Source organism: Argentina silus (assembly GCF_951799395.1).
Source record: "Argentina silus genome assembly, chromosome: 8".
Taxonomy (NCBI): Eukaryota; Metazoa; Chordata; class Actinopteri; order Argentiniformes; family Argentinidae; genus Argentina; species Argentina silus.
In genome coordinates, this window is record NC_139662.1 from 15234135 (window position 1) to 15257790 (window position 23656).

A 23656-nucleotide genomic window follows, 5' to 3' on the forward strand; every position below is an offset into this window, starting at 1 on the left:
CTTGTCCCTGTGTCCAGGCCAGTCACAGGCTGTAGTTCTAAGGTCATACAGTAGTTCAGTGATGTCATAGGTCAGTGACTTTGTTCTCCACGGCAGCAGCGATCTGCTGGAGCCTGTAACCCAGCTGCATCTTCTGGGCTGTGGGGTCCTCCTCTAGAGCAGTGATGATCTGATGGACGGACACACACATACACGTTAATGAGGGAAGTTGCTTTGTTAGTGACTCAGTAAATGTTACCTGGAGAACCACATTGACAGGGATCGGTCATGTGGACTCTGAGGACTCACCTGATCATAATACTTGTTGATGTACTTGTACAACTCATGCAGAGCCACGAGGTAATTCACCTCCCCAGAGTAGTTCTGCAAAGGGAGGGAGGGAGGGAGGGAGGGAGGGAGGGAGAGAAAGAGAAAGCAATGCTTACTTAACAACACTCACTATAAAAGTCTGTGTTCAGAAACTCTCTCTTGAAAGAAAGACATTTAGATATTTACATTTCAGTAATTCAGCAGACACTCTTTTACAGGGCGTTTTGTTGTTTTTCGAATTACAGTGTGGCTTTTAAATATGGGAGATAACCACATAAAATATCACAATAACAACAATGAAACTCTTTGCAGTGCAGTAGGTGCTTGTGTCCACCAGGGGTGCTAGGGAGACATGCACCCAGGAAGTGGTTTATAGATGCAACTGTATAACGTACACGAGACAGCTCAGCTAGGGCAGAATTCATCTCCTGGTCACTGGCAGATATGGTCTGTCTGATGTCTGCATAGTACCTGGAGAGAGAGGGAAGGAAGGAAGGAGAGACAGGAGTTGAGATTACCGGTCATAGAATTCATACACCATACGTCAGCCATAGTGTATTTTACTGTATGTGTACCAATGACTTACAGTGCCCTCCATAAGTATTGGAAAGAGGAATCATTTTGTCTTCTTTTAGCTCTAAACTCCAACAGTTTGGATTTGAAATCAAACAATTACTATGAGGTTAGAGTAGAGACTCTCAGCTTTAATTCAATGTTTTCTTTTTTCTGATTGATTTCACCATCATTTAGAAATTACAACCCTTTTTATACATAGTGTCCCAATTTCCCCTTACTCAGTCTTTGCATCTCAGCTCAGTCCATTCATGTTTGTGTACAGCTGTGGTGAGGGCAGTCTGCCAGCCTGTCCATAGAAGATGCCTGAGAGGCTCTGCTGTGTGTGTGTGTGTGTGTGTGTGTGTGTGTGAGTGTGTGAGTGTGTGAGTCTGTGTGAGTGTGTCTTCTTACTTCTCCACCATCTGTTTGTAGCGGGGGATGTCCCTGGCGTACAGCAGCTTATTAATAGGAGAGTCCTGCAGAGAGACACAGAGGAAGTCTCACACTCCAGGATCACACAAATTGGAATGGAGCGCAGCCAATGCTAACAAGCTCTTTTTCTGTCTTTCTACATAAAAACAAATGTCTTTCTACTCTGCTTGCATCTACAGTTACAATATCAGTTGTGCAGATACTTTCATTTTTCATTTCTCTCTACGTATCAAAAATATATAGAAAACATACACACAATACCAATCCCATGTCCTCTCTTTCTTGAAGAGATAATGGTCATATTCTATTGTATTCTACTCTCAACTGTATGCTTCCTGTCTGAGCCTCTAGCCCAGCCCCCTCTGCCTCTCCTCTCCCTCTGATTGGCTCACCCGTCCTAGCTTGTGCTCGGCGATGGTGCAGGAGTCCATGAAGGTCTGGGCGATGACGGACAGCACAGCGTCCACGTTGTCTGAACACTGAACGTCAAAGATGAACTGAGGATTCTTCAGGATGTTGATCCAGAACCTCAGAGGTAAACTGGTAAACAAACAAACAAAACAATGAACACTGAGTATACAACTTATAATAGAATAACCAACCAGTCAGTGGTGGTGAAACTAGCCTATCATTTATTTGTTACAACAATCTGTGTGTGTGTGTGTGTGTGTTCAGTCCCTACCTGTTGGTCTTCCAGATGTGGATGGTCTCGGGGTCAGTAATGTTGTGTTTGAGAGCCTGCTCGTCCAACAGGTCAAAGAAGTACTTGACGGCCAGAGGAACAGGACGACTGGTGCTCAGGATCACTGTGAACAGGTCGTCCACAAACTTCTGCAACGTGCCCTGAGGGAGGGGAGGGAGGAGGGGAAGTAGGAGATGGAGGGGGAGCGGGGGGGGGGGGGGGGGGGGTAGAGGGGAGGGAGGAGGGGAAGTAGGAGATGGAGGGGGAGCGGGGGGGGGGAAGAGGTAGAGGGAGAGGGGAGGGAGGTGGGGAAGTAGGAGATGGAGGGGGAGCGGGGGGGGGGGGAGAGGTAGAGGGGAGGGAGGTGGAGAGACGGGGAGGAGGGGAAGTAGGAGATGGAGGGGGAGCGGGGGGGAGAAGAGGTAGAGGGAGAGGGGAGGGAGGTGGAGAGACGGGGAGGAGGGGAAGTAGGAGATGGAGGGGGAGCCGGGGGGGGGGGGAGGTAGAGGGAGAGGGGAGGGAGGAGGGGAAGTAGGAGATGCAGGGGGAGCGGGGGGGAGAAGAGGTAGAGGGAGAGGGGAGGGAGGTGGAGAGACGGGGAGGAGGGGGACAGAGAGAGAGTGCATAGAAGTCACATATGCTGTAGGCCTGTGTGTTAGTATGAATAAAGCAACAGACAATCATGAGTTTGTGTACTATTAAAGCAGTGTGTGTGTGTGTGTGTGTGTGTGTGTGTACCTACCTTCATAGACAGCAGGCGTGTGAGGTAGATCTCAGGTATGGCCTTAGCTCTCTCTCTCTCCCTCTCTCTCACACTGCCTCGCCGGTGTTTGGGTAGGTCCGGTTCCTCGCTGGCTTTCACCAGGTGCCACAGCCTCACCCCTCCCTCGTCACCATCATCCAACATGGGGGTCTCTGATAGAGGCACAGGACCACACACACACACACACACACACACACAATGGAATCAATTCAATAACCACCATCTATACAGTACATACCATCATTTCAGCAGGTGTGCTGTCTATGGTGAGGGTTAACCCTGTTAACAACCAAAGGCATGGCCTATGATCTGTCCATAGCAGTGGAGGCTGGTGGATGTAGAAATCGGAGGACAGGCATATTATAATACATGGAATGAGGAATAGTATCAAACACACGTTTGATACCATTCCTCATTCCATTCCATGCATTACAATGAGCCCATCCTCTGATTTCTACCTCCACCAGCCTCCCCTGGTCCATAGTACTACCCTGACTGTGTTAAAGGAGGCTGAGACTCACTCTCTCCAGGCATGTAGTTGTGACTGTCGTGGTGGAGGTGTTTGGTGTTCCTGGGGACCAGGGCCACGGTGGCTCCGTCAGGGACCTGCAGTACAACCCAGTCATAAAATAGTTCACCATCAGAAAACAGTAACATGAAGATGAGACTAATATGGGAACACTTCAAGTGGAGGGGGATGTGTAAAACAAGAGTGGGTAAAACAGAACTTTGGATATTCATGTAGACATTGTGTGTGTGTGTGTGTGACCTCTGACCTTGTAATGCTGTAGGGTGTTGAGGCGTTTCCAGGTGCCCTGCACCACTGACGTCAGGTCTTCATCAGACAGGATCAGGTGACCTGCCACGCCCGCACGCCACTCTGAGAAAACATACATCACCTTTCATATTCATTACTTTGAGTTATCCATCTAGATACATGAGAACGATCACTTAGTAGTAGTAGTAGTAGTAGTAGTAGTAGTAGTAGTAGTCTCACCCAGGTGTAGGGCGTCGCTGTGAGGCCTCTGGGAGAAGGAGGTTCCCTTCCAAGCCTGCTCTAGAACCTTCTCCTTCACCTGCGTGATGGTGTCACAGTCTAGAACCTTGGCAGGAACCGACGGGGTGACGCCCCCGCTGACTGCCGGCATCAACACGTTCAGCGTCTGGAGGGTAGAACAAGCGTGGTCAGGGGCACGGCATTGGTTCTTTAACATTTCTGCTGCCTGACTCTGTTTCTTGCCTTGTGGCCCCCGCTTGGCAACATGAAACATCAGCATGGACAGGTGTTGTTTTGCTACCCTTCACTTAAACCAGGGAGGTAACACTGAGATAGAGAGAGCACTGTTACAGTTGAGCCCTGGCCAAGAAAGCAGCATATTGCTTTACAGGTAACTGTTGTGTTGTGTTGGAGCGTGCACGTGTGTGTGTGTGGTGTGTGTGTTTAGGCATCTGTGTATGTATGGTGTGTGTGTTCCTATCAGAGAGAGAGAGAGAGTGTGTTCTATACAGTGTGTGTGTGCATGTGTGTTCTCACCAGGGTACGGTACTCCACGTCCTCTCGGAGCAGCCTGTTGTCGTTGAGTGTGTACTTGGCCTTCCCCGTCACGGCATCCACAGGCCCCTTATCCACCTGGTGCTTTATAGCTCTGAACAACATGTAGAAAGGCTCCCCTACCGACTCCTACCACCCACCCACACACACACACACACACACACACATACACACACATACAGACACAGTTTAGGCTTTTATCCATGATGCAGGAGGGTGGAAGAGATGAAGAGACAGATTGACACACACACACACACACACACACACTCACCCTCAGGAAGGTGAATAGACAGATGGACATCCAGTTGGTCAGGAGCTTCTCCACCACTGATTCAGTTCTGGAACAGAAACAACACAGTATATTCAATGTAAATATGGAAACAAAACCTACCAATAATCTCATCCAGTACTGATTAGATAGCCTTGTTTTATCTAGGATTCATCAAATGTTCATCTAGGGTTCATCTAAAGTTAATCTAGAGTTCATTTAAGGTTAATCTAAGACTCATCTAGGTTCCATCTAAGCTTCATCTAGCACGGCAATAGACACAGAGGTAAAGATTAACCGGGTGAAAGAAGGGTTAAATAAGTTGAATGAGCCTCTCACCTGCGCAGCATGAGTTTGGGGTTCTTAGCCACGTATTGCTCCACCAGGTCGTTGAGCAGAGTCTTGAGGATGTCGGTGAAGTACTCCAGTTTGCCATGGAGTGCGACGGTGAGCAGGGAGGCCACGTAGGCGCGGTCCCGCGGGGAGAAGGTACACTGCACCTCCAACGTGTGGATGAACTACAAGAGGAGAGAGGAAATAGAATATGAGACACAATACAAATGATAATGATGGTACATCTTCTCTCAGTTCTGTGTGTGTGTGTGTGTGTGTGTGTGTGTGTGTGTGGGTATGCGTGTGTGCGCGCATGCGCACCCATGTGGGGTTACCTTGGAGAGGAAGTGTTGGCTGTTGAAGAGTTTAGACAGCTGAACCCTGGTGTGTGTGTGTGTGTGTGTGTGTGTGTGTGTGTGTGGTCACCTTGGTGAGGAATAGTTTGCTGTTGAGCAGGTTGGACAGCTGATTGAGGCCCTGTTCCACCGTCTGTCTGCGGCTCTCTGGGACGTCCAGGTCTCGTCTCAGTGGCGACTCCCGGTGGCCGGGGAAGAAGATGCGCTCTGCATATGCTCGGTAGTCGTGGAAGGGGATGCCTGAACCAACCAGGTCGCTCGACATGTCCATCATCTCTGTCATCAGGTCTGGAGAGAGGGAGAGGAGGGGGGAGGACAGGAGAGGAGGGGAGGGAAGAAGAGATGAAAATCAATCCATTCCAATTGGCTTCATTGGCATGAAATTGAGGTAATTGCATTCCTCTCACCTGTGAACTCTTTCTTGCAGCGGTCTCTAACACTGGTCTCCAGATTCTCCAGCTGGATCTGCACCTTCTTATAATCCCTCATCGCCTGCTTACTCTTCCTCCTGATACACACACGCACACATATACACAAGCCTTTAGAGTGTGTGTGTGTTTGTTTGTGTGTGTGCGTGCGTGCGCATCTGTGTGTGTGTGTGTGTGTGTGTGTGTGTGTGTGTGTGTGTGTGTGTGTGTGTGTGTGTGTTCTGTACCTGTATATGAGGACTATGATGAGGACTATGAGAGCTACGATGGAGGCCCCCACCCCGACGCCGACCTGGGCCTCCAGAGGGAAGGTAGACGGGCCTTGGGTGTCGTACTGTACCCGCCCCAGGGAGAAGTTCAGGTTCCCCATCTGGACCTGGGGGGTGGGGGGGCGGGGGGCAGTGTTACTGATTCATTGCAAGGCAGACCAAAACAAATAAATAACTCTGAGCCGAACCAAACAAACAACATGACAAGCACATACTCAAAAGTCTTTCCTTGCTTCCTCGCGTCCTCCATCCTCTCTTCCTTCACATCAAACACATAGTAGGAGAAGGTCTGAGGTTCCTTCCCTCCTCTGACCTTCTCTGTGTTCTGAGAGGGAGGCAAGGAGAGGGGACACGAGGATTCAAGGAGAGAGGACATGAGGATTCAAGGAGAAAGGACACAAGGTTTCAAGGAGAGAGAAAAGAGGACATGAGGATTCAAGGAGAGAGGACATGAGGATTCAAGGAGAGAGGACACAAGGATTTAAGGAGAGAGGACATGAGGATTCCAGGAGAGAGGACACAAGAATTCAAGGAGAAAGGACACGAGGATTCAAGGAGAGAGGACACAAGGATTGAAGGAGAGAGGACACAAGGATTCAAGGAGAGGGGACACGAGGATTCAAGGAGAGACCTCTGTGATGGGACTACTGTTTCTGGACAGGACGGAGGAGGAAGTGGTGAACTCACGGTGAACTCAGGAAGTGAATCCATTCCTTCCTGTTTCTTGCTGGCCAGGACTGAGGGCTGCTGGGAAGGCGGCTCACAGTACAGGTGGTTGTGGGTAAGAGTCTTGACAGAACAAACGCCCTCGCCGATCAGAGCCACCACCTCCTCCTTATAGATGGCCAGATCCAGGAACTCCCCCTAGAGAGAAGAGGAGAACAGTTTAAGGTGAGAAGAGGAGTAGGGCTGGGTGTATATACCTCTACAGAGATGACACTGCCATGTTTGTGGTGGTAGGGTTTGCTGGGGTCAGGGCGAGGGCTAGGGTTTGGGTTAGGGTTAGGCCTAGGGTTAAGGTTAGGGCTATGGTTAGGACTAGGATTAGGGTTAGGATACTGTATATACCTCTACAGAGATGACACTTCCAGGTTTGTGGTGGTAAGGTTTGCTGGGGTCCTGCTGGTTGAGATGGTAGAGGAGGGGGTTGCGTTCATAGCTGAAGGTGCCTCCGGCCACGGAGCTGAAGTCAAAGTGGAGGTTGTCCAGGAGGAACTCCACCTGTACCCTGGCCCGCCTCGCCTCTGCCCCCACCGCCGGCGTGGCACACAGGATCAGACTGGAGCTGCTCACCACACAACCTGACTCCACCTGGAGAGGTGGGGGGGGGGGGATATAGTCAGAGAAAGAGAGAGAGAGAGAGAGAGAGAGAGAGAGAGTCAGTGTCACAGCCTGACTCCACCTGGAGAGGTGGGGGGGGGGGGGGGGGGTATAGTCACTGAGGGAGAGAGAGAGAGAATATTTAATAATGTATGTTCTGTCATCACATACTGTATTTAATAAGATATGTTTGCTTTGACAATGTGTCGAGAGAAGAAAGAAGTGTGGAGCTGCTCACCACACAGCCAGAGTTTTGTTCATATACATTTTTTTATTGGACAAAGAAACTTGATATTCCAATATGAAAAACGTGATGTTGTTTAAAAGACACTGTAGCCAAGGACAACAATGTAATTCAAGTGATTCTAAAATGAAAGTGATTCTAAAAGAAAAGAGTGCTTCAAGAGATTCACTTCAAGAAGTGAATACAAATCCAATTCGTGAATTAAAAATGGCCCATTGATTTTTCATCATGATTATTCAACCCTTAAGTAGTTAACACAGCTCAGTTCTGTTTGACAGTTCACACACCTGTTTGACAGTACACAATGTCCCCTCAGGACAGTCTAGCTCGGGGACCATCCTCCGCCGCCTTTTCAGTGACCCCTCTCCTCCTCCCTCCGTACCACTCTCTCCATCTCCACTCCTCCTTCTCCTCCTCCTCCGGGGAGCGAGGGAGTCCAGGGGGCTGAGGGTGACTCTGATCTTGGGCTCCTGCACCACATCCAGGTGTTGTCCAGTCACATGGATCAACCGGCCTCCACTGGGAACACAGAGAGAGAGAGATACACCTAAATACATGCTGCTACGTGTATAGCAGGGGAGGCTGGTGGAGGTAGAAATCGGAGGACAGGCTCATTGTAATTTCAAAATAATTGAAATGGAATAAGGGATAGTTGTGCCAGGTAGTTGTGCTGAGCCCCCCCTCCCATCCCCTCCCCCCCCCCCCCCCCCCCCCTCACCTGATGAAGCTTTTGGAGGGAGCAGCCATGGTGATGTTGGGGTCTAGGGTGTAGTGATACTGCCCTGCCTCCAGATGGCGCTGTGCTCTACCAAACTTCACAGTGATGCCCAGCGCTCCTGTGCTGTTACTGCTACCAGTCAGGCAGGTCAGCTGGTCTTCTAGGACCTCAGACGAACTGGAACATAAGGGGAGAGTAAAGCTGTTAGCAAAACTGCTACTGTTGAGTTTGCACTTGAGCATTTAAACATAATATGAATTATCATATTAAAGGGGCGATCTGTAATCTGTTGTTTTCATCCATTGTTTGTAAATAATGCACTTATAAACACTGCATCACTTCAAAACATGGTTAAAACTATAATCTCAGTCCTTGCATCCATAGCTATGTCTATGAAATTGAGAGTGGTTACATTCCTCCAGTGTCATCCCTCTGTTTACCAAAAAAAGTGGCAGGGAGCCCACTTTGTTGTTGTTTGAATTATGGATCGCACCTTTAAGTGAACATAGCTTGGTCACCTCAGATCAAACCATGTTTAGCATGACAAGGACAGTACAGTCGTAGGATCAAACTGATCTAGTGTGACCATGTGACCAGGCTAACGCAAACACACATTCTTCTCTAGACCAGGGTTTGGAGTGGTTAATCTGGAATCCAATTCAATTTCAATTCAGTCAAATCAGGGGATGAATTGAAATTCAATGTATTAACCCCCCCCAACACACACATATAGAGAAAGACTAGACTTTACTGGAATAAAACTGACTTGACCCCATTCCTGCTCATCAACATCCTTTATCATCATTATCATATCAAAGTGGGTGTGGCCACTCACATGATGCATGGGACTCCTCCAATCAGAACAGAGACCTCGCTGGGGTGTCCGGTCCTTAGGCTCCGGCCCCTGATGGTCAGCACTGACCCCCCCGCCTTGGGCCCCTTCTGGGGGGCGATGCCTGTCAGGACTGGGTCCTAGGGGTTGGGGGGGTGAGAGAGAGGACAGAATCCATTACCAAGTCCATTGTCCACAATTAATGCTGTGATTGACAAACTTCCTTTTCACACTACAAACTAAGCCAACTGAGCCAAGCTGAGCTGTACTGGACTGGTCTGGTTACACACCCACCATAGTTGCTGCGACAATGTGATCAGAACATATCAAGCTTGTACAGTACAGTTTGGTCCGGGTCAGCCCCGTCATGTGTAAAGCCCCCAGCTGTCCCCTCTTTTGTATCAAGATGTGTGTTATGACGGTTGTTACTATAGTTACCTGGAAGCTGAATCTTTGAGTGGAGAGTCCGTGTCCGCCCCCCCTCACCTCCACGGACACCTGGCCGCTCCTCTCCCCCCCGCTGGCCCTGGTCTCACACACGATCCTGCACGAGAGATGGACATAGAAAGGTTGAAGTTCCAGAGGAAACTTTCTTTGGAGGAGAAGATGGAAGATTAGATAGTCTAGTCTTGTGATTTAATGGTGCAAGTCAGTCAGTTGGGGTGTTTCTGTGGACCCTTAGTCACCTGGAGGAGATCTGGTATCTGCTGTGGAGAACAGTGCAGGGGATCCCGGCCACAGTGACAGAGTGTTGGATGTCCTCCGCTCTCTGTCCCAGGTTAGAGCCAGAGATGGTCACCACTGTCCCCCCCTCCACCGGCCCAGACAGGGGCTCCATCTGCAAACACACAGCCAGGGGCACACAGTAACAACCTAAGTCACCACTTCCCCCTCCATCTGCAAACACAATTACATACACCCTAACATCTTGAATGTCTAATGCAAGATTTGACCTTAGGCAGAAACCAAACAATTTCTCTCTCTCTCTCTCTCTCTCTCATACACACACACACACACACACACAGCCTTACGTAGTGTATAACGGGCGCAGGACAGGTGTGTTTGACATCATCAGTGCAGGAGTCTTGGTAGAGACAGCTGGATCGGCCCGCCCCTCCACACCACACACACCCGTACTTCTGGTCTGCGGTACGACACCGGCTACAGTCAGACCGGCCCACCGAACAGTTGAACAGAGTCACTGGAAGAGAGAGGAGAGGAGAGGAGGAGTGTGGGAGAGGGGACAGGAGGGGAGGAAAGGAGCAGTGAACAGAGGAGAGAGGACAGGATGGGAGGAGAGGAGAAGGGGACATGTTTTAAATTATAAATATGATAACATCTCTAGCCCTGAAGGAACCACAAGGTGTACATCATTTTGTTCCTGCTTAGCACGAACAAACCTGATTCAAATAATACTCTAATAACAGTCTTCAGTTTGGACCGACCACAGTCTCTAGTATCAGCTGATCTCTATAGCCTACCATGTAGGTTGACAGTAGTATCAGCTGATCTCTATAGCCTACCATGTAGGTTGACAGTAGTATCAGCTGATCTCTATAGCCTACCATGTAGGTTGACAGTAGTATCAGCTGATCTCTATAGCCTACCATGTAGGTTGTCAGCACTGTCGATCTGGAACATGTCTCTTCTCCTCACGTTGATCATGGCATCATACTGCTCCACAGAGGCCGAGTAGGCATACTGGAACGACAACACAGCACTTTGTCTTAGCAGTGCACACACACGCAAGCAAGCGCACACACACAGACACACACACACACACACAATGAGGAGTGTCTGACCTGGTGTAGCTGACAGGTGACGTAGTAGAGAGAGGGTTGCGTGTTGTCTGTCTCCACGTCGGCGTCCACCACCACAGACTGTCCCTCGATGGTCAACACACACTCATAGTCCACATTCTTATCCTGACAGACACACACACACACACACACACACACACACACAGGAAATATAACATGCTTTCTCGGAAACATGACAAACATTGTCATTTATACATACTATCTTGGGTTGAATACAGTTGAATACAAACCATTATATTTTTGCAAGCAAGCTAAAACTACAACATGCTAGAATATACATTCTGTCCAAATTTGTGCTACATGGCTTGTACTTGGTGAAGGTGTGTGTGTGTGTGTGTGTGTGTGTGTGCGTGTGTGTGTGTGTGTGTGTGTGTGTGCGTGCTACATGGTTATTACCTGGAACAAGTGGAGGTGTCGTCCCACCAGAGTGATCTTTCTCTCTGCGTTGACAGGAAGCAGAGAGGAGCCCTGGACCTTCTCTACACATGGGCACTCCTGTTCACAGTACACACACACACAAAATTACACACACACACACACACACACACACACACACACAGCAGGACATATCTGACAACAACACTATCTTACGATAACAACCCTTATCAAGAGCAAAAAGAAGAACCAGTCAAAACTAAGTCCTGTAACAGCCTAAGACATACAGCTGAATGATGAAAAACTGACACTGACAAACAAAAAGCAAACAAAAAACAGCGGGCTCAGATTCAACTGAAGTCTGCCATTTTTTGGTGGATTACCTTCCAAAGCCATGACAGCTGACTGTTCTAATGACAACCAAGACAAGAACGCTATGGCAACGCTATGGCAACGCTGTGTTGACGATATGTACACAAACCAGACAGATCGTCTTGGGGAAGACAGAGGGGAGGCGCGTGGGAGGATGTGTAAAGGAAGTGTTTATATATATATATATATAAAATATATATTAAAAATGTATAAAATATTTTAAAAATATATAAAATATACCCTTTATTTGTCTTCTATCCATCTCTTGTATCATTTATTTATTGATGTGAGGCCCATTGAGATAGGAATCTCATTGACACAGCACCCAAGGCAGAGAAGCAACCTTGTTTGGAATTGTCTCATCTCATCTTAGATGGTGACAGCACAACTGCTCCAGGGGAGGCTTGTGGAGGTAGAAACCAGAGGACGGGCTTATTATACACGCGTGTCTGATACTATTACTCATTCCATGCATGACAACGAGTCTGTCCTCCAATTTCTACCTGCACCAGCTTCCCTGGACTGCACGCATCAGATCCAATACTGTTCTGTTGCCGTAAAGGTGCATCAGCTAGCTGGCCAATGACAGCTCACCACTCACAGCTAGCCAGCCAATCACAGATCACCACTCACCGGCAGCTCAAGGTCAGAGGAGTCTGACTGGTAGTCTGATGCGGGGTCAGGGTTGGGGTCTGGGTCAGGGTCGGGGTCAGGTGTGTGGGGGTCGGAGGGCAGGTATGTATGATCGTCTCCAGAGGGCGTTGTAGTGGAGGACACTTGGGTGTCCACTTCTCTCTCGCCCTCCGTCTCTCCCTCGGTCCTCTCCCAGTTCTTGGCCCAGGGTGTAGGGTCCGACCCAGGGGAGAGGCCAAACAGGGCCACACCGCCGGACGTGGTGGAGGTGAGGTCAGAGGAGGAGGACAGGGCTTGCCCACCAGAGGGCTCCACTGCCATGACATCATCAAAGTCCGCCAGGCCGCTGGTGCTGCTGGGAAACGTAGTCTCAGAGGCCTCTGGCCAGCCTAGAGGTTCGGTCCCGGCGACTAGGACCTGGTCCGTTTCCCTGGTAACCACTGTAGTCCTGGGGAGGCTCCTGCCGCCCTCCATGGTGGGGTCTCCTGAGGTGGTCCCTACCCCCAGGCCTGTGCTCTCCTCCCCCAGGCTGGTGGTCCTTTCCTGGGGTGCGGTAGTAGCCTGGGTGGCCTGGGAGGTCCAGAGGGTGGTGGTGGTGGTGGTTGTAGCGATGCTAGGTGATAGGGTTGTAGGGACTGCGGTGGGCTCGGGGGTGGTGGGGGTTGTCACTGGCAGGGTGCTGGGGGGGGCAGTACTGCTGCTGGGTGGGGGTGTGGAGGGAGTGACAGGTACGTCTGTGAGAGGGGGGGTTGTGGTGGCTGGGGAAGTTGGAGGTAGAGTGTCTAATGGTGTGGTTGTTGGAGGGGTAGGTGTCGGTGGTTTAAACTTGAGATGAAAGACAAGTGTGCAGAGATGGGGGCAGAGGGAGGATAGAGGAGGAAGGGAAGTAGAGGAGGGAGAAGAGGAGAGATGAGGGAAGGGAGAAGAGGAAGGAGGAGAGAGGAGGGAGATCAGGGTAAAACGGGAGGATAGGTAAGGAATATGACAATAACCACATTGAAAGATTACAAAACTGGACATTAACTAAAAAGACAGAAACACTTAAAACAAAGACAATGGGATGCTACCACATAAACAGTGAAGACACAAACACACTAACACAGTTTTACTACAAAGCAGACCTCAATAACCTGGTTCGTAGATACTGTAGGCTAGGTACCAGGGTCTCATAACATGCATACTGCAGAGAAGCACCGTTGATAACAGTTACCTTGTCAGGTAAGTCACTGAGAACTAATTTTGTTTTACAGTGTAATGACTCACGTGCTGGTTGTGAACGATGACGCCCTCCTCACAGGAGGGCCTATGGCTGCAGAGATGCTGGTGGATACACCAGTTACAGCCCCAACGACTGCTCACACACCCTCGACACCTGGCAGAGAGAGAGAGAGAGGAGAGGAGAAGAGAGGGAAAGAAGTAGAGGAAGCGGAGAAGAGAGAGAGAGAGAGAGAGAGGCAGAGAGAGAGGCAGAGAGGAAGAGGAGAAGAGGAGAAGAGAGAGAGAGAGAGAGAGAGGCAGAGAGGAAGAGGAGAAGAGGAGAAGAGAGAGAGAGAGAGAGAGAGAGAGAGAGAGAGGCAGAGAGGAAGAGGAGAAGAGGAGAAGAGAGAGAGAGAGAGAGAGAGAGAGAGAGAGAGAGAGAGAGAGAGAGAATGAGGGTGGGTGACTGGTATCACTATTTTTGAACAAACGACAGTAATCTGGATGTTATTTGTGGCATACTGAAGTGACAACAAACAACGCACATATCAAAAAGAGGCCATTCGTTATTGTGTTCCCAGAAACTCATGGCATGTTAACCTGTATGTGCTACAGTATGTTACAGTACTGTTCTAGCTCTGTGACGTGACTCACGGCATGCGTCCGGAGAGCGTCTGGACCACTCCGCAGTCGTAGAAGGTGAACTCTGTTGCCGCCACCGTCACATTGAGGAACCGCAGGGACAGGGGCACCGTCACACAGTCTGAGGAGAGAGAGAGCGAGAGAGAGAGAAAGAAAGAAAGAAAGAAAGAGAGACCATAATAACACTGGCCTGTCACTCAGATGCCATAGCAACGTGTAGGTCCTGTCCAGACACCACCCCCAACGTGTGTTTGATACCATTCTTCATTCCGTTCCATGCGTTACAATGAGCCTCCGTCCTCCGATTTCTTCCTCCACTAGCCTCCACTGGAGCCAGATCTGATCTGATACAGTAGGTAGATCCAGGATGGTAGCAGTACAACCATGGCCTGATAAGCTAAGAGGGACTTTCCCCATATTGCTTAGACCTATCCAATCCTTGCAGATCTACACAAGTATCTAGGAGACAGGAGCGGTGTTGTTCTCTAGACAGGGCTGTAGTGTTCCTCCATTGGTGTCACAGTAATGTCACTCACCCTGGCCCTGGCCAATAGGAGGCAGCCTATTGGCGTCGGGGGTGGAGCATGTCACACCAGTGTGTGTGAGGGAAGCAGGGCTCTCTGCATCCTGGAACACACAGGAGTAGGCTTCTCCTCCTGATAGGTTGGGAAGGCCTGCCACTGACATTGATATCTACAGGGGAGGGAGGGAGGGAGTGAGGGAGTGAGGGAGAGGTAGAGAGGGCAAGAGGGAGCGACGGAGGGAGTTTGGACATGAGAGGGGAGGAGAGACAGACACACACACACACACACACACACACACACACAGGGTATAAACAGATTTTCTTTTTTCCATATGCCGTTTGTTACAAGTAGTTCCCTCCCTCCTCCTGTGTGTGTGTGTGTGTGTGTGTGCATGTGTGCCTTACATCTTTCTTCTCTCCTCGGCTGATGTTGTACAGGCTCAACGATTGGACACTGAGACACTGCTGCTTCAGTGATTGGTCGAAACTCCACAGCCACTGGCCCTGCAGTGCCCCCCGATGGCACTCCACTCGCTGGCCACACCTGACATCACCAAGTTCAAGTTCAAGTTTATCTGTCATTATATCATATACCAAAAAAATGCTTAAGGCAGAGCCAAGACAACAGCCGTGAGAAATAGGGAGGTGACCCCCACAGTAGGGGTCAGGGTTAGGGTGAGGGTGAAGTGTTAGGGGTTAGTTAAGGTGAGGGTTTAGGGGCTAGGGGTTGTCCTCACCTGCCCTCCAGGACACACCAGCCACAGTAGGGGTCTCTGGCTGCCAGACAGGACTGACAGTCCAGGTGGTCTCCACACTCTGCTACAGGACGCTTCTCCACCTGAAACATCAACAACAACAATAACTATGACCCTTCGAGGTAGCTTGCTCCAGTGTGTGTACACATAAGGGCCTGTGTGTGTGTGTGTGGGTGTGTGTACACGTGTGCCTGTGTCTGTGTGGTCTCAGACTCACCCTGGTGCTGGTCATGATGTAGATGTGTGTGTGTGTGTGTGTGTGTGTGTGTGCGTGTGCATGTGTGTGAATACATGCCTGTGTGTGTACACGCTTGCCTGTGTGTGTGTGTGTGTGTGTGTGTGTGTGTGGTCTGACTCACCGCGGTGCTGGTCATGATGTAGATGTGTGTGTGTGTCTGGTCCAGCAGCAGATCACTGTTGATGGGAGAGTTGGGCTGGATGGACATGGTAGCATACCTCTCTACCTTACCTCCTGGCCCCAGGAACACCTGCACAGAAACACACCATTAGGAGCTTCATACCAAACATCTCAGGGGTTTACTCACTGCAGGCCTTCACACCATATATATCTTTACACACTACAGGGTTCACACCATAAACTCTCTATGGGCTTTACACACTACAGGGTTTTTACACCAGACATATCTGGGCTTTACACACTACAGGACCAACCAGAACCATACTGTGCTGACTCTGATCATTTCTTTTCACATTGTCCTTTCAAGCACCACCAACTATGGTGGGTGTGTAACCAGGTCAGGCCAGTACAGCTCAGCTGAAGCTCAGCTGTAGAATCCAGAAAACACTTCAAGACTGAAAAAGAGACAAAAGCAATTCCTCACTATTTGTGTGATCTGTAAGTGAATTAAAGTTACATTTACGACCCCCCCATGAGGGCCGGTGGTCTCTTCGGAGGCAGCTAATGGTGGTCCTAATACAGAATGTATTACAGAACTGTAGGATCATAACAAGGAGGTAAGGGTTAATCAGATTACCAGCCAGATAATCTAATCTGTCAGATGCCTAGACACCTTCTCCAAAGTAATCCTCAGCCCTTCAACCTCTCATGTTACCTGGGCGTAACCAGATTACCACAGACTACAAATCACCTTCCATTACACCTCTCAGGGATCAAAATGCTGTGAGTAGGAATCAAATGTCTTGTCATGTGCCATTTCTCTCAGCACCTTATAGTGAGGGGAGGTCTGTGTGTGTGTGTGTGTAAGTGTGTGTGTGTAAGTGTGTGTGTGTGCGCTGTGGAATTCAGGTCTGCAGCGATGAGATAATCCTTTTATAATGGGCTACTTCAGTCAACTACATGGTGAACTCCTTTGATCAGGCACCTCAAAGCCCCTTGTCTGTGTGTGTGTGTGTGTGTGTGTGTGTGTGTGTGTCTGCCAGACGATACCCAGCTGTATCTGACCAGAGGTATGTCTACCAGCCACTATCTAGATCTAAATCTCAGGTCATGAGAGTAACACCTAGACTACATCCACGCAGCATACTAGTACACTGAATGCATGGTCAATACACTGCTTAGTTCTGAGGTCTGTGGAGGCAGAAATTGGACGACGGGCTCATTGTAATGCATGGAATGGAATGAGGAATGGTATCACGTGTTTGATACCCATACCATTCCATGCATTACAATGAGCCTGTCCTCCGATTTCTACCTTCTCCAGCCTCCACTGTCTAAGGTGTATGCTAGTGTGGATATTAAAACACAGCCTCTAGTGTACTCCCAGAAGTACAGGACTGTGGAGTACACTACCTTGTGTAGGTTCCCTTTGGAGTCTCCCAGGAAGGCGATGGTGTGACCCTCCCTCACACTGACAGCCACAGCCGTGAGACGGGCGAACGGGCTGTCCAATACCGCTTCAGCCTCCAGTGGAACCCGGCTCGCCATTGGACTAGGGGTATGGTCAGAGCCACAGGGATACGCCTTCAAGGTGTTCTGGAACACACAGAACAAACAATACACAATTGTTGTCTTGTGTCTTAATGTCTAAATGTGTTGCAGTGTTTTTGACTGTTGTACTTTGTGAGTCATTTGCCAAAGAAAATTGCGTTTTGTTTATAAATGTGATGGGTAAAGGTGATGGACAAGAATGCTTTTGGAATTAAATTGGAAAATAACCTGGTTATGAATAACATCACATCCAACGTGAATGCTCCCATTCAGGTATATTACATAATGGTCTTTCTATGCAATACTGTTCTTTCATAGTTTCCTAACATTGACTCACAGCCACAGATCCGCTCAGTCTCCATAAGAGGATTAAAACTAGATTAGATTGGACACATTCAAACTAAGACTTGCTCCTTTTGCGTAACACCCTCAAATCCTACACAAAGTCTTCTGCCAAAAGCCCAACCAATCAGATGCTCTTTTATTCACTGTTTTCTTGTTTACTCTGAGTTTCCATGGGCTATTATTTACTAAATGAACCCTCTGTTCCATCCATCCATCTCTTCCATCTCCCCGAACATCAAAGGGAACAGCCTCCCCGTCGATGTCAGACCTCATTTGCCAGTCGGCTAGCTGAGTCTGGCTAGTTTGTTTTATTGATCCCTAACGATGTCATTAGAATGTTCCGGGGCTTGGCAGAGCCCTGGCGAGCTGCAGGCGGGGGGTCGCGCCGGGGTCAATGGCCTGCGGAGTTATCTCAGAGGCTTCTGAGATATCTTGTCTGTTCGCCACGGACCACAGGGCTCACTAAGGGGCCGTAGTTTCCCTCTGCTCAGAGACTGAACCAACCCCAGACTCTCTTAAAACTGCCTCAGGCCTTTACTCTGACGTAGAAGACTACCTCTAACTCCTCTCCCTGAGACTGACCCAACCCCAGCCTCTCTTAAAACCACCCTAGCCCCTTTCTCTGGCCCAGAAGACTAAACCAACTCCTCTCTCTTACTTTACTGACCCAGCCCCAAGTTGTCCCAGTCCCTTTCTCTGGCCCAGAAGACTAAACCAACTCCTCTCCTCTCACAGTACTTCACTCACTCACTACTTCACTAGTCACTCTCTCCCCGACCACAGAAGTCATCAAGCCATTAGTGTGTGGCTAGAGTACTATTTAGAACATACTGTATCAGTTGGTTATTGCGTGACCGTAGAACAGGGGTTCTCAACCTTTTGCAAGCTGGGCCCCCCCAAAGCTGGTTCATTGCAGTTGGGGCCCCCCCTCCTCCCGGCGCCACCCCCACTACACCACCTTGCATAGATAGATAGATAGATAGATAGATAGATAGATAGCCCTAGGCTAGGCTATTAATGTTAGGCCCACACTATTATTATTATTATTATCATCATCATCAGTAGCGGTAGGTAGGCCTATTATCATTACTAGGCTATTGTTATAATTGGCAGTAGCACCAGACTTCTAATGTGAGCTTGCAGGCATTATTATTATTATTATTATTATTATTATTGAGTAGTGGTAGGCCTATTATCATTACTAGGCTATTGCTATATAATTATATGAGGTTACATGCTTTATTGTTGTTGTTATTATTATTATTATTATTATTATTATTATCATTATCATCGTCAGTAGGCCTATTATCATTACTAGGCTATTGCTATAATTGGGAATTGGCACCAGACCTCTGATATGAATTTATGCTTTATATAAATTTAAATAAATTTAAGACAACAATTGTAGTCCTTTGTGAGTGGGTGAGTGAGTGGGTGAGTGTGTGTGTGTGTGTGTGTGTGTGTGTGTCTTAGTCGCGTGGGTCGTATAGTTGTTTTGCAACACGGTGAAAAAGTTGCTAGCTAGTTAGCTAAGTGCACGCCTAGCAGTTAAAAAAAATTACTGGCTAGGGCTGAGATGGGGATAATCTTTAAAAAGACCGTTTGGGTTTTGAAGTATAGTCCTAAGTAAATCAATATCGAGATTGATAACAGATACACTAGCCCCACCGGTTGAGAACCACTGCCGTAGAATAACCATCATAGGCACTGCATCTCTCTGCTCTGTCCACCCTCTCTCTGATCACAGAAGCCAAACAGCCATTACTGTGTGGCTAGCTAAAGTACGGTAGAACTAAGTAGGTAATCTGTTGGTAGTAGCGCATACCATAAAATATAATAATGGCTTTTCTCTCTGGGTTAAGATTGACCCAACCCCTCTGAGATTACCCTCACTCCCCTCTCTGACCATGGAAGCTAAACAGCCATTAGTGTGTGGCTAGCTAATACAAGGTAGAACTAGCTACTATAGAAGGAATATGTAGCATTTGGTAGTCCCCATACAATAGCATAATAATAAGCTTTCTCTCTGCGTTACGATTGGACCAACCCCTCGGCGACTACCCTCGCTCCTCTCTCTGACCATGGAAGCCATTAGTGTGTGGCTAGCTAAAGCAAGGCAGAACTAGAAACTATAGGTAGAATATGTACTGTAGTACTGGTAGTCCCCATACAATCATATAATAACGACCTTTCCCTCTGCGTTCACATTGGCCCAACCCCCCTGAGACCGGCCCAGCTCATCTCTGTGACCATGGAAGCTGATGAGTCATTAGAGAAGCACAGCTGCGGTAGGACCACAGAATCACCATCAAACTGAAGAGAATTTTCATCCTATCAGGTAGAACTAGACTGCTCCAGCTCTCTCTTCCTGACCACAACAACCAACAGGCCATTACAGAAGTTAAAGAAAGACATGACAAGGATCACTAGAAGATGTATCAGTTGGTTGCTTCCTGACCATAGAATAAATAAGGGCTTTTTCTCTCTGCATTAAGGTTGTCCCTGCTTCTCTGAGACTGTCTAAGCTCCTCATTCTGACTAATAACAATGCAATGGAAAACATAAACTATTCTATTCCACATCATTCTATTCTTCTACTCTGTTCTATTATATTCCATTCTATATGATACATGTGTTATTACACTGTTATAACAGCTGTATTATAACAATGACAATGTAACAGTAGCTGCTCAGTAACAGCTACCGTTCCTGTGATGTCCTTACCGTGGGCAGGTTGGCGCAGCTGGACTTGACTTCGTACTCGATGTAGGCCACCTCCCCTCCGGCCGCACCGCCCCCCTCCACCCGGCCATCCTGGGTATAGCAGAGGTCTCTGGTGGCGTCGATGCGGCGGTCCAGCTCGTCCAGGGGGTACACGCACAGGGCCGAGGCTTCCAATTGGCCGTTGGAGGAGCTGACCCGGGTGGAGAAGACCCCCAGCAGAGACTCACCCTCCCAGCCTCCACCCTGACCTCCACCCTGACCCACCTGGGCAGCCTGGAGGAGGTTGTAGTTCCTCCCCGCGGAGGAAGAGGAGGAGGAAGAGGAAGAGCGGCAGACTAAAGGCACCTCTACGTAGGAGTAGTACGACGTATCATCCAGACAGACGCGGGCGGCGTAGGTCCGATACTCCCGCGACAACGCCTTGATGTCACGCCGGTAGAACAGGAAGTAGACGTACGCACGGCGGGTGAAGGCTGTCACAAAATGGTGGTCGTACTCCGACAGCCTCCCCGCTACGGCGAGCTTGGCCGTCTCCTCATACGAGAACACGGGCTCCAATGCCAGGTGACGCGTGGAGATGGGCGGGTGGCTGCTGGTGTAGCCCCGCCCCACGTACATCACGGCCCGCTCCCCGCTGCGTGGCCCCACCACCAGCCCGACCGTCGACACCTCGGGGGCGTTGGCCGCCACGTATTGCGTGTCCACAGGCCGCTCAGCGGAGAACAGCACTGTGCTCACCGACGCCAGGCTGCGCTTCTGACACACCCCCTGGTGGACACTCCCACACGTGATGAGGTCACCAGCCTGGGCGTCGACCAGGAGGAGCTTGTTGTGGTTGGAGGTGTGGACCGCCTGGGGGCAGTTGACCTGGGTGACGGGGGGGAGGCAATCCTTGCTGTCGGTGACGGGGCCAGTCCGCTCCTCCTGCTCCAGACGGAGACCGTCCAAACCAGCCAGCTGAAAGAGGTGGTCCCTGGCCCCCACGTACACCGTCCCTACTGACAGGTCCGGGTGGAGGGCCAGGTGCTGGAAGGCCGTGTTGTTATGGGAGAAACGGGGGTAGGAGCGGGAGAAGAGGGGGCAAGTGGAGCTGATGAAGAGGAGGAGGATGAAGAGCAGGGCAGAGATCGGAGCCTTCCCACGTGGCATGGTAAATATTCTGGATGAGAGAAGAGGGGTATCAGGAGGAGAGAAGAGGAGGATCAGGATGAGTAAAGCTGGAGAGAAGACTCTGACAGATGTTAAGTTTGTGTGAGATTAAAAAAGACTTTTCTTACCAAAAAGATGTGCACTAAAGTTGCACGCAAGGTTCCTGTTAATCTTAGGTGTCAGTCAAAAGACATTTGGCAACGATCATTTAGACCAAAAACTCTACTACCCTACGCGTGGAAACTCCTTTTATAAACCTCTATATATTTTTCAAAATGTCTATCTTCTTGCATCATGAGGTAGAACATATTTCAGAGAATAAATCATATGTTCATGACTCATATGTTCATGTCCGTGCATGACTATAAATCACACCTCACCATTGGTGTCCAACGTAGCGCTGAAGAAGCTTTCGTCCTCTTGATCATCCAGAAACCGTACCCATCTCTGCTCTCTATACCTGTAGAGACATATACGACAACAGGGTTATGAAATATCATCCTCATCTTCACACTGGTGATCAGGGGAGGCTGGTGGAGGTAGAAATCGGAGGACGAGCTCATTGTAATGCATTGAATGGTATGGGAAGACGTGTGTTGAAGTCAGAGGGGGTAGTGTGTGTGTGTGTGTGTTGAAGTCAGGGGGGGTAGCGTGTGTGTGTTGAAGTCAGAGGGGGTAGTGTGTGTGTGTGTGTTGAAGTCAGAGGGGGTAGTGTGTGTGTGTGTGTTGAAGCCAGAGGGGGTAGTGTGTGTGTGTGTGTGTTGAAGCCAGAGGGGGTAGTGTGTGTGTGTGTGTGTGTGTGTGCGTGCGTGCGTGTGTTGAAGCCAGAGGGGTAGTGTGTATGTGTATTTGTATTTATGTATATGTGTTTGTACGGTGTGCGTGTGTGTGTGTGTGTTGAAGCCAGAGGGGTAGTGTGTATGTGTATGTGTGTTTAGTCAGAGAGGGTAGTGTGTGTGTGTGTGTGTCTCCTGGAGCAGGTGCATCTAGAAGCTAAGTGTCTCCGACCCCTCATTACTTATTCATGAAGGATTAAGAGGTTTGGCACATCTTGGCCAGTAACTTCAAGACCTACTGCCACCCTAGGGGGTGTGTGTGTGTGTGTGTGTGTGTGTGTAACTTAGCATGAGCGAGATAGAGAGCATCAGAGAACCAGAGAGAAACAGAGGTACAATCACCAAGTGTCCCCCCAAGAGATTGAAGAAGTGCAATGTTGAGGTCTACATTCCATAGGTCTCATGTTTTATTGAGTCAAATCTGTGTGTCTTCTCTTGGCATCAGACCTCTCCAGAGCCGTGTGTGTTTTCTAAACAGAAGCCTTTTTGTCGATATGTCTGTCTGTCTGTTCCGTCTAGACCTACTCCCCTGTAACCACAGCTTCTGCAGCACAAGCCATGGGAACAATAGCAGACCCAGCCACACACACACACACACACACACACAGACACACACACACACACACTGGTTGTATCTAGTGTCCTCACCTGCTCTTTGACCGGCTGACATCACCCGTCAACATTTATAGTGCGGAGAGCATCATCGTCATGGGAACTTCCTCTTAGTAACGGGAGTCGCCGTGTGGGAAACGGATACCACAGACGGCGCTAACCGCTGCTACACTAAAATAAAACATGACTCTAATTGTTAATGTTTTCTTTTGACATTGCTGCCCTTTCCACTGAGAAAAATGTGGTTGTGGTCGCAGCGTGACCTTTGGCATGGTTTCTCAGCAGAATAAACATTTTTAAACCATTTTTAAACCACAAACACAATCCCAGACACACTACTCCTCCTTCCAGTCTCGAACAGTATCCACCAATCTAAACTAGTGCTTCTGCAAAAGAATGAGCACTGCTCGAGTCTGAGATGACAAACGCTGTTTGTCAAGAAAGGACGGCCCGCTCAGCGGCCATGTTCTCAACTGACACATGACCTCTTCGTGTTGCTATGCTACAACAGCTACCGAGAAGTGGTCGGAATGAATAAGAGAGACTAGATGGTGTGTGTGCGCGTGTGTGTTTGTGGACAGCTCATTGGTGTGTGTGTGTGTGTCTACGAGGGGCAGAGGAGCCAGCAGAGTTCATTGGCGGTGTCAGGAATGTGTGCTGCGCCTTGGTGTCATCCAAGGAACCCTATAAATAACCACTGGAG

The 23656-nt window shown here is 49.1% G+C and overlaps 1 protein-coding gene across 1 annotated transcript; it reads right to left on the bottom strand.

The window, feature by feature from the left end:
• Nucleotides 1-56: 56 nt before the first annotated feature.
• Nucleotides 57-23011, bottom strand: plxnb1a (plexin b1a; the record flags this gene model as incomplete). The annotated part of the gene is made up of 38 exons (XM_083674719.1): nucleotides 57-169; nucleotides 289-363; nucleotides 705-780; nucleotides 1276-1340; nucleotides 1689-1836; nucleotides 1979-2139; nucleotides 2721-2893; nucleotides 3263-3347; nucleotides 3518-3621; nucleotides 3739-3904; nucleotides 4276-4422; nucleotides 4565-4631; nucleotides 4901-5079; nucleotides 5321-5538; nucleotides 5658-5758; nucleotides 5906-6054; nucleotides 6635-6811; nucleotides 7016-7258; nucleotides 7799-8030; nucleotides 8230-8406; nucleotides 9065-9201; nucleotides 9500-9605; nucleotides 9748-9899; nucleotides 10093-10262; nucleotides 10669-10762; nucleotides 10864-10986; nucleotides 11278-11376; nucleotides 12262-13086; nucleotides 13525-13633; nucleotides 14113-14221; nucleotides 14637-14793; nucleotides 15029-15167; nucleotides 15361-15461; nucleotides 15738-15866; nucleotides 17150-17332; nucleotides 20357-21515; nucleotides 21881-21965; nucleotides 22990-23011. The coding sequence occupies 38 exons, from the start codon at nucleotides 23009-23011 to the stop codon at nucleotides 65-67; spliced, it is 6747 nt and encodes a 2248-aa protein (XP_083530845.1). The 3' UTR covers nucleotides 57-64.
• Between the last annotated feature and the right edge of the window lie 645 nt (nucleotides 23012-23656).